Source organism: Otolemur garnettii, unplaced genomic scaffold (assembly GCF_000181295.1).
Source record: "Otolemur garnettii isolate 467f Iridium unplaced genomic scaffold, OtoGar3 scaffold00105, whole genome shotgun sequence".
NCBI lineage: Eukaryota > Metazoa > Chordata > Mammalia > Primates > Galagidae > Otolemur > Otolemur garnettii.
In genome coordinates, this window is record NW_003852500.1 from 4444737 (window position 1) to 4456205 (window position 11469).

At 48.3% G+C, this 11469-nt stretch overlaps 1 protein-coding gene across 1 annotated transcript in view; it reads right to left on the minus strand.

Annotated features, from left to right (window-relative positions):
- Positions 1-1035: 1035 nt before the first annotated feature.
- Positions 1036-11469, minus strand: part of SUGP1 (SURP and G-patch domain containing 1) — a 39530-nt gene continuing 29096 nt past the window's right edge. Inside the window, exons 9-14 of the mRNA XM_003796593.3 lie at positions 4844-4950; positions 3991-4168; positions 3431-3537; positions 2495-2640; positions 1496-1625; positions 1036-1211 (exon numbers count right to left, since the gene is read on the minus strand). Coding sequence (XP_003796641.1) covers positions 1185-1211; positions 1496-1625; positions 2495-2640; positions 3431-3537; positions 3991-4168; positions 4844-4950 — 695 coding nt within the window. The 3' untranslated portion in view covers positions 1036-1184. The remainder of the gene's footprint in view (positions 1212-1495; positions 1626-2494; positions 2641-3430; positions 3538-3990; positions 4169-4843; positions 4951-11469) is intronic.

Below are 11469 nucleotides of genomic sequence, written 5' to 3' on the forward strand. Positions count from 1 at the left end.
ACACCAGCAGAGCTGAAGGGAATGCAGATTCCCAGGGCCATGCTCAATCTGCTGACTCAGCAGCTGTAGCTGGACAAGATCCTCTGGGTGGTTGTTGCACAAATGTGAGGCTTTAGCCCTGGGGGAGATGTAGGGAGGTCTTGGCACACACGTTGGTCTATCAAAGCCCTCCCATCTCAAAACCTCCTACTCAGAGGCTGCCTCCTCCAGAAGGTTCCTAATGTGTCAGCATGGTACAATTGCCCCAAGATCATAAGCCTCAGAGACTTTTTTTGAGACAAGGGTCTCACCATGTCACCCTTGGTAGAGTGCTGTAACATCACAGCTCACAGCAACCTCCATCTGCTGAGCTTAAGCAGTTCTCCCGCACCAGCCTCCCAAGTAGCTGGGACCACAGGTGCCCAGGCCTGGCTATTCTTTTGTTGCAGTTGTTTAGCTGGCCCAGGTTGGGTCTGAACCTACCACCCTCATTGTATGTAGCTGGTGCCATAACCACTGTGCTATAGGTGCCATCTCCATGACCCATGAGCTTACCACATAGGTGGAACCCAAAGTATCTGGGACAGCCTGGGCTGCTGCCATTGCATGGCTTGCTATGTGTGTGCTGGGCCCTGCCTATGCCACCTGCCAGGAAAGTGGAGGCTCAGGAGTACCCTGGGGCCACCCACCCTTCAAATCTGAGGGAAAAGCTGGGCCCTGCCTAGTGAGTTCTCCCCATCCTCCTACTAAGGACAGTGCTAGGCTCAGGGGTCCCTGATACTCCTCTGGCCTAGGTGTGGCCATGTCTCAGGGTTTACCGTCCCGACAGAGGCTTTCCTTCTTTCCATCAGAGGGAGCTCTGTGAGTCCTCCACTCAACTGCAATCCAGATAGAGCAGGGACAGAGACCCCACAGGTAGTGGAGTCAGACAGTGCTCTAGGAGTCCTTGGGTGCTGGATTGGATAGCCTTTGACAGCATCCTGTTCCCACCCCTCCTGGCTTTGCCCTGTTGCTAAGGAACTAGAGCGGTTGCTGGAGATGGCAGGACCACACAGATGAGGAGGGTGAGCACTGGGACTTTAATACACAGCATGACACTTGGGACAACAGGAGGGGTGGGGAGAAATGCAGGCCAGAACATTCCACAGTCCAGGAACAGTCAGTTGGTTGATCAGAAAATTCACTTGTGTGTTTCTCTAGGACACTCAGTAATAAGGCCGCCTGGGATTATTCTGTAGGAGGCAAAAAATATAAATAGGGGAGAGGGTTAAAGCTAAAGAAACACAGTAGTTCCTTCTCCAGTCCAGAAGCTTCAAGGGGCAGCTGACCTCACACTCTAGAGATGAGCAAGACAGGCTTGAATGCAGGCAGAGTGATAGGGGTTGCTGGTGAGATCTGGCCTACCTAAGGCTGGAGTAGAGGGGGTATCCTTCTGTTACCACCCCCCATACACTGTAGACTGAGAAATTGGGACAGCCCAGCTGAAAGTGACTTTGAAGGAGTACAGCACATATACCAAGGGGTTGGGCCGGAAACGGTAGGCCAGCATCATCCTTTTTCGGAAGGCCTCATATTCGTCATCTTCCTTGGAGAGCTCTGCTGGCCGGTCAATGCCAAAGCCAGCACCATCCACAGTGGTGGTACCCCTACAGAAAGCGGATGAGGCAGTGTGAGCAGAGGGCTGGGCTGCTGCCAGTAGGAAGGGGGATGCAGGACTAGGATTCCAGGCAGGGAAGCACCTCCTGGCACTTGACCCTGGAGGCTGGACAGGGCTAGGGGACATCTGGCAGAGATAAGCCTGCATCATGAGACTGAGGTGGCCCAGCCCCCAGGATCCTGCACAGGAAGAAGCCTACAATATGTTATCACAGACAGCTCTAGGGTGGTGGGTGCTACTCAAGGATAGCCTCCAAAGTGGTGCAGCAGCCAGGGGGTGCAGCACATATGAGGGTCATACCTGGGAGAGTTCAGGCTAGTTTCTGGGACTGGTTTCCCACTTATGGAGAATTCAAACAAGACCTTTACAAGGCAGATAGGGCCAAGAGGCCCTGGGAGGGCCTAACCCTGGGCTGGGGAGGAGTAGGCATGCCCAGCCTCCCTGAATCACTGGCATGTGTATGATGAGGTACGGGTGATAGGTTCTATAGAAAAGGTATAACAGGCTCGGCGCCTGTGGCTCAAGTGGCTAAGGCGCCAGCCACATACACCTAAGGTGGCGGGTTCGAATCCAGCCCGGACCCGCCAAACAACGACGGCTGCAACCAAAAAAAAAAAAAAAATAGCCGGGCGTTGTGGCGGGCACCTGTGGTCCCAGCTACTTGGGAGGCTGAGGCAGGAGACTTGCTTGAGCCCAGGAGTTAGAGGTTGCTGTGAGCTGTGAAGCCACAGCACTCTACCCAGGGGGATAGCTTGAGGCTCTGTCTCCAAAAAAAAAAAAGGTATAACATAACTGGGTGGGGGCAGGGAAGGAAAGGGGGGTGCCTATGAGCCCACCCCCAGAGTCGGCCACACTCACTTGTTCACAGGGTTCTTGATGCCCTGGCCCTCTGAACCCAGCCCCTCGCCCTCCTTCCAGCCCATCTTCATTAGCATCTGGTAGCCAATGTTCTCTACAGTCAGCTTGAACTCCTTGTACTCTGAGTAGTCGGGCTCACGGCCCTCCTGCAGGACAAAAAGGCAGGTGTGACCCATCAGAGCTATAGCTGTTCCTGGGCTCCAGCTCCAGCCCACAAATACAACCCCCACCTTTGGCTTTACTCAATGCTGGGGCCCCATCCCACCTGCCAGGTCAGACTCCTTGAGAACAGACCGAGCTCCTTGTTTTTCTCAGGGGTCTCCAGGGCCTCAGAACAAAACTTAGCACTGAGTTCCCTGGCAGCCAAGTCAAAAGGGGCAAGATGGTAAGTTCCACAGACCTTATCCACCATGGGATATATTTGCAAAGAAAAGTCCTATGTTCGTGTTTTGAGAGCAATTTGTTGTACAGATTACTAAAATAATGTGGTCAGAGAGGTTACCATCTTGTTGGATAAAGTTATGGAGTACCAAAGTTTTATTAAAAAAAAAAAAACAACTCAAAAAGACAGGAAGGTATATGCCATGTCAGCCATCTCTCCTCAGGAGCCTAGCAGTAGCACGGGCAGAATGTTAACTTCTCACTGTGGAGAGACTAGTCTGTGGGGGGTCTCTGTTAGAGAAACACTTTGCCCATAAACTGCATTTAATTGGCTCCACTGGAAGCAGAATTCCCCCCATAACCCCAGGAAATGTTTCTGAAGCCAGCTGAGCGGCTATCTGCTAATTCCCTACACAGATAGCCAGTGTCTATCATAAACAGATGCCCCCAGTAACAAGAGGCCTAGCTCCTGCTGTGAGCATGGGGATACTGGAGGCCACTTCAGGTATCCATAAGACAACATGGCTGCTGGAGGGGCTGGTGCTTCCTACTCACCTTTAGGGCTTTGAAGGTCTCCATGAACTTCTCCAGCTCATCTGGAGGCAGGAAGTCTCCAATGAAGTGCTTGCCCCGGCCCATCTTTGTCAGCTGCTCCGCCCATTCTGCTCAGAGAAGCATGGAAGGTGAGAAGAGGGAGGAGTAGGAGGTGGAGAGCAGGCCAGATGGCTCCCAAAGGATAGGCACCAGTCTTGGTGAAAGCCTGTGGTCTCCAGGGAAGGAGGTGACTGGTGCACAATCCCAACCCAAGCCCTCCTCCCCAAGGCATCCCTGCCAAGCCTTTTGTTCAAATGTTGGTGAACATTCAGCAAGGTTCCCCACCCCAGCAATGTTGGGACTACCCCATTTTCACCACTGAAGAAACCTGAGGCACAGATACCACGTCTCTTACAAATGGGGGAAGCAGGCTTGGGACTAAACTAGGACAGAAGGCTCAAAATCCACATGTGTACCCCTATGTGCCTTCCTGTGGGGGTGAGTGAGGTCAGCTGGGCCTCACTCAGGTGCCTGGTGGATAAGGCCCACCCCACCCCAAGTTCCCCCCAACCTTGGCCTACCCCTCGTCTTGTCCATCTCCATGCGCCTTAGCTGGTGCTCCCAGGTGCCTAGCTCACTGTCCACTTCCTCATCACTGTCATAGCCATGCTGGTGCTGCTGGACTGCCTTCTCCCACAGCAGCTGCATGTCCTGCATTGCGCGCTTGTGCTGCATGATCATGTCGTACATCTGCTGCATCTGTTGGCGTGGCACATGCCAATGAACGAGGGCCCTGTCCCAGGCTCCAGCAGGCATTGAGGCCTGTGTTAGGACATGCCCTGGGTTCCTTAAATCTTAGTGTCAAATGGTGGCCTGGGCTCCTGACCCCTGCCAGGGTAGATGGTGATGTGACAGGGCTATGGGCCTGGAAGAGGGGAACCAACAGGTAGGAGCCTGTAGCTCCTCAGAGGCAGCAGAGGACATGCCTGGCCAAAGACCCCCTTCACAGACTATTGCCAGCCAGGCAGCCTCAAATCCCTCAGGGTACCCTGTGCTAACCAGGACTATCCTGAACTAGTCACTAGAGAGAACCATGGAAGGAAAACATAAATGTGGACTATACTGTGGGGAGCAGGACTTGAGTATGGTGGGAGGCAACTGTTGGGCACGAGGCTGCCCTGAGGGGTGGCACTTCCCAGGCAACCTGAGGCCCTGCTACATGCTGGTGCATATCCTTGAGGGGTGTCATGCCACTGACAGCAGTGGTAGGTGGGGGATGGCATAGAGTACCTGTCTGCCTAGGAGCCTCCAGATAACCACAGGCTCTGCCTACACACAAAGGCCTGGTGAGCACATGAATATATATATCTGTGACCATTCCACTACAGGGAGACAGAGGATACTCCCCCAGTTCCATGTCCCCCATGGCCATACCTCCTGCTGCTCTTTCAGCTGCTTCTTCTGGGCATCTGACAGCTCTGTGACACCCACCAGACCCACAGGTTTCCCTTTCTCATAACCAAGTCCCTTGAGGTCCTGAACTGGAAACCAAAGACATAGGGCAGTCAGTGAACAAAGCATGAGCCATGGGTCCTATCCTGGCATGTGCTATAGATTCAACATGTTAACAATACCCTAGGTACCTGGTGCAAGATCTGCTGTACAGTAGGGCCCTCATGTCACAACTGTTAGCACATATGCTGTTATGTACACCCATGGTTCCTTTCCTGGTGACTTTTCTAAGTAAGCTGTAAGCACCTCCACATTGCAGACATAGACACCAGCAATCAGAGGCTTTAGGCCTCAGTCAGAATCACATGGCTAACAGGTAATAAGACAGGAACTTTGCAAAACCAGAGACACTAAGCTGAGACAGGCATGTGGGTGTACATGTGTGCGCACAGACTCACTCACACTGGCTTTCAGAAGGCACCCCCATTGCTAACACATGCAGTGCAAATGCACACAAATTCAGAGTCAGATTGTATGGCTCCCTTCAGGGGAGGCAGCCAACCATCTTCAAAACAACTGACATTTAATTTGGCATCAGCTTGGAACTTGGCTGGAGCCTGCAATATTGATCTGCAGAGAGATGCTGCAACGGCCCCACATGGGTGCAGGCTTCCTGGGAGAGAAGCTGAGCAGAGGGGGTGCAGAGGTCCTTCCAGAAGGGTGGAAAGAGCTAGATCCTACCAGAAATAGGCTGTGCTTGCTCATTGGCCCCACAACTACTCACCTATTTCTTCCTAGGTTTGTGGGGGTACTGAGGGCAGTTGAGGTGAGGCTGTCCATGCACCTGAGTACCTGGACCAGTGGGACTTAAACCTGATCCTGAGACTGTGGAGCCTGTATCTGTCCACCAGACCATAGGGGCAACTTCTTCACCTGCTGAGAGTTGGGGAAGGACCTCAGGCTTTAGTAGGTATCCAGCTGTGTGTCTTAGAGGTAGGGTGTCTTCTCCTTGACAGCCTCCTCCTTGCACTTGAATGGCAAACTGACCCTAGGTACCTTTAACATTGGCTATAATTGCTATCTAGAGCCCCAGCAAGTACTAGAATCCCCATTCAGGAGCTTTTCTCCTCAATCTAGAATCTGAGACTTTTGGGGTCAGAGAATAACTAAGCCAGAAAGTGCCCTCAGAGTTGGCCAAGAGGCTAGCCACACAACCTGGGCAAGCTGCCTTTCTTCTTGGGGTCTCATCCTCAAGTACATCCTGCCATCCTGATCTTGCAAGTGCAGGTGATGGTGCCAAGCAACAGGGTTGAGTCTGAGTCCTCTAAGCACCTATGCGTCAAGCTACACTGAAGCTGAGTTTGGGCTGGGGAGATGCTTCTGTTCACAGTGCAGGGTACATGGTGGGGTGGTGGTGGTCATGAGACAGAACAAAATGGCCACTCTAAGTCACTGATAGTCATCTGCAGAATGGGATAACAAGAGACCACACACACCCTAGTCCATCCTTGTGAGTTTGTAGTAGGAAACGAGAGACTAGGCCACATACTGGCCATCCCTCAAACTGCTGTCAAGGAGGGAAAGGTGAGAGGTGATTGTGCAAAACTGACTGTGGTGATTATTATGCTTGCTATTATTAAGGTTTAAGACAGGTAACAGGATGCATTTTTCTACTCTTTACAAAAAACTCCCTTCAAATCCAAAGATGTAAAGTTGTGAGTCACTTAATAAAGAGGATTGTCTGAGAAATGCATTCTTAGGCAATTTTGTCATTGTATGAACATTTCAGACTGCACGTGCACAAATCTAAATGGTATAGCCTACTTCATACCTTAGGCAAAAGCTGACCCTTGAACAACACAAGTTTGAATTACCTGGGTCCACTTATACATAGGCATTTTTCTTCTTTTTGCCATGGCATCACAGCTCACAGCAACCTCAAACCCTTGGGCTTAAGTGATTCTCTTGCCTCAGCCTCCCAGGTAGCTGGGACTTATAGGCGCAACACCCGGCTACTTTTTTTGTTGCAATTGTCATTGTTGTTTTAACTGGCCCAGGTTGGGTTCGAACCTGCTAGCTTTTTGTTGTATGTGGCCAGTGCCTTACCCACTGACCTACAGGTGCCGTCTACATAGGCATCTTTCAATGAATACAGTAGAACCTCCATAGTTGAACCATCTCCTTATGTTGACCTAATTTTCTATAGAACAGACATGCGGCTCGGCGCCTGTGGCTCAAGTGGCTAAGGCGCCAGCCACATACACCTAAGGTGGCGGGTTCGAATCCCCAGCCAAGGCCGCCAAACAACAATGATGGCTGCAAAAAATGGCCAGGCGTTTTGGCGGGTGCCTGTAGTCCCAGCTACTTGGGAGGCTGAGGCAGGAGACTCGCTTGAGCCCAGGAGTTGGAGGTTGCTGTGAGTGTGATGCCATGGCACTCTACCCAGGGGGTAGAGGGGGATAGCTTGAGGGGGATAGCTTGAGGCTCCGTCTCAAAAAAAAAAAGAACAGACATGCATCACATATATGTATCAGTACAGTAGGCCTAGTTCCTTATATCACTCTGTATGTTAACCAGTTCATTACAGTCCCTTGTGTAGTCAACTTACTGAGGTTCTACTATATAATGGAAAATATTTTTGAGATTTGCAACAAGTTGAAAAAACATGCAGATGAACTACATAGCTTCAAAATATTAAAATAAGAAAAAGTATGCTGTGAATGGATCAAATGTATGTAGATACTAGTCTGTTTTATCACTTACTACCATAAAACATATACAATTCTATTAAAAAAAGTTAAATTTGGCGGGGCCTATGGCTCAAAGAGTAGGGTGCCAGCCCCATATACTGGAGGTGGCAGCTTCAAACCCGGCCCCAGCCAAAAACAAAACAAAAAAAAAGTTAAAATTTATCAAAACTTATGAGCACACACACTGTACTTGACACCACTGGGTCAAGATAAATGTAAATAAACATGAAGATGCAGTACTAAATTATAATTGCATAAAATTAACTATAGTATACTGTTTAATATTGTAATAATTTTGTAGCCATCTCCTGTTGCTATTGTAGAGACCTCAAGTTGTTTCAAGTATGTGCTTAAAATGGCATGTGACACTAATCATCTCTATGTGAGCAGTTCACCTCTACAGGAATCTACATATTGCAGGAAAGTGATCTTTTGGAGTTCTTGCATATTTTTCATTGTTGTTTAGCGTAACGCCATAAACTTTGAAAACTACTACTGGACAGATAAAATGTGTCAATAATGATGCTAGATGTAGAAGCAGAGAAAATTTATGTTATAAGAAAAAGTTGAATTGATTGACATATATTGTAGATTGAGGAAGGTCTTCAGAGGCAGTCACCCACTATTTCAAGATAAACGAAATCAGAATAAAGACCTTTTTTTTTTTTAAAAAAGAAAAATTTGTGAAGCCATCACAACTATACTAGCAGGCATTAAAACCCTGCACTTTTGGGTGGCACCTGTGGCTCAGTGAGTAGGGCGCTGGCCCCATGTACCGAGGGTGGTGGGTTTAAACCTGGCCCTGGCCAAACTGCAACAATAAAAAAAATAGCCGGGCATTGTGGTGGGAGCCCATAATCCCAGCTACTCAGGAGGCTGAGGCAAGAGAATCACCTAAGCCCAAGAGCTGGAGGTTGCAGTGAGCTGTGACGCCAGGGCACTCTACCAAGGGTGACAAAGTGAAACTATGCCTCTTAAAAATCAAAAACAAAAACAAAAACAAAAACCCTGCACTTTGGCAAAATAACTTTTTATCTCCTTTTGCAAATGCAACCTTTATGTGGGTGCAGGATTACTAAAGGAAAAGCTTATTCATAGAGTCTAATATGATTCAAGAAAAGGCAAAGTCATTGTACAATAACTTAAAGCAAAAAGATTCTTGTACTTGCATGGGCGCGAGGTAGCAACTCCAGCCAGTGTTAAAGGTACCTAGGGTCAGTTTGCTATTCAAGTGCAAGGAAGAGGCTGTCAAGGAAGAGGCTTAGATCTGGGTTCTTCTCTGATGCACACACACCCTAGCTCCACAACACCCAACTGGATACCTACTAAAGCCTGAGGTCCCTCCCCAACTCCCAGCAGGTGAAAAAGCTGTCCCTATGGTCTGGTGGACAGGTCTGGTAAGTGATCTAAAACTAGAGAATTTAGTGTCAGCAAAGGATGGTTTGATTAATTTAAGACAGGTTTAGCTTTAAAAATGTCAAGATAGGCTCAGTACCCGTAGCACAGTGACTATGGCACAGGACACATATATCAAAGCTGGCGGGTTTGAACCCAGCCCCAGTCAGCTAAACAACAATGACAACCACAGAAAAAAAAATAGCCGGGCGTTGTGGCAGGTGCCTGTAGTCCCAGCCACTTGGGAGGCGGAGGCAAGAGAATTGCTTAACCCCAAGAGTCTGAGGTTGCTGTGGGCTGTGATGCTACAGCACCCTACTGAGAAGGTAACATAAGAGACTGTCTTAAAAAAAATAAAAAAGTCCAGATAACAGGAGAAGTAGCTTCTGTTGACCAAGAGGCAGCAGATGAGTTCTCAGATGCCATTAAGAAAATCACTGAGGGGCCAGGCATAATGGCTTACGCCAATAATCCTAGCACTCAGAGAGGCCAAGGTGAGTGGATTACTTGAGCACAGAGTTCAAAACCAGCCTGCCTGAGAGTAAGACCTCTATAAATCTGGGTATTGTGGCAGGCACATATAGTCCCAGCTACTTGGGAGGTTGAGGCAAAGAGGATAGCTTGAGCCATGATTACACCACAGCACTCTATCCAGGGTGACAGAGTGAGACTGTTGTCTCAGGGGAAAAAAGAAAAAAAAAAAAGTCTTTTGGTTGTATAAGAAGAAGAACTGGACAATGAGAACCCTTCTTCTGGATTGGTTCCATTAGCGCTTTGCCCCTGAAGTAAGGAAGTAACTTGCCAGTAAGAGACTGCTTTTTAAAGTTCTTTTGATATTGAACAATATTCCTGCCACTCAAAACCCTATGAGTTCAAAACCAAGGGTGTCAAAGTGATCTACTCGCTTCCAAATACAATGTCTATAGTTCTGCCTCTAGATAAAACCAAGGGGTCATAAGAACCTTCTAGGCTCATTACCCACAGGAGTCTACAGGAAGGATTGTCAATGCTATGGAAGAGAACTCCAGTAGAAAGAACATTAGAAAAGTCTGGATAGATTATGCTGTTGAAGATGTCACTGTTATTGCAGAAAAAGCGATCAACCCCCAAACAATAAATTCCTTCTGGAGAAAACTGTGTCCAATGTTGTATATGTTTTCGGAGGATTTACAACAGAGCCTATCAAGGAAATCATGAACTAAAAGACACCACACCAGAGGAATTAACAGAAGACAACTTGATAGAGCTAAGTGCTTCCAAACCAGCACCAGAAGATGAGAAAGATGATGTATGTGGAGTCAGATAACATATTGACGTCAGACAATATGGCAGAAAGATTCTAATTATTCAAGATGGCTTTTAATCCTTTACAATATGGATCCTTCTATGATATGGGCACTGAAACTAAAGCTAATGACTTTCACAGCTTTTTCTAAAACAACATTTTAAAATACTACATAAAAGAGCAGCGCCTGTGGCCCATTGAGTAGGGCACCAGCCCCATATGCCGAGGGTGGTGGGTTCAAACCGGGACCCGGCTGAACTGCAACAAAAAAACAGCCAGGAGTTGTGATGGGTCCCAGCTACTCAGGAGGCTGAGTCAAGAGAATCACATAAGCCCAAGAGCTGGAGGTTGCTGTGAGTTGTGACACCATGGCACTCTACCGAGGGCAATAAAGTGAGGCTCTGTCTCTTAAAAACAAAAAACAAAAAAACAAAAAAACAGGCGGCGCCTGTGGCTCAAAGGAGTAGGGAACCAGCCCCATATGCCGGAGGTGGCGGGTTCAAACTCAGCCCCAGCCAAAAATAGCAAAAAACCCCAACCAAACAAAAACACATAAAAATACTTTTTAGAGGGTGTGCCTGTGGCTCAAAGGAGTAGGGCACTGGCCCCATATACCAGAGGTGGCGGGTTCAAACCCAACCCCGGCCAAAAACTACAAACAAATAAACAATTTTTTATAGAAACAGAAAATCCAGAAAGTCAGACAGAAATTCTAATGTTATTTTCATAAAGTTATACCAAATCCACTTACCTCTCTTGCTTCCCCTTTCACATCCCCCATCTCTTCTGCCTCTGCCATCCCTGAGACAGCAGGACTAATCCCCTCTCTTCCTCCTGAGACTACTCAATGTGAAGACCAGGAGGATTAAGACCTTTATGAAAGGCTCAGCATCTATAGCTCACTGGCTAGGGCACCAGCCACATACACCAGAGCTGGCAGGTTCGAATCCAACCTGGGCCTACAGAACAACTATGACAACCACAACCAAAAAATAGCTGGGTGTTTAGCAGGCACCTATAGTCCCAGCTACTTGGGGGGCTGAGGCAAGAATATTGCTTAAGCCCAAGTTTGAGGTTGCTATGAGCTATGGTGCAACAGCACTCTACCCAGGGCAACAACTTAAGACTCTGTCCCCCCCAAAAAAAGATCTTTATGAAAATGTACTTTCTTTTTTTTT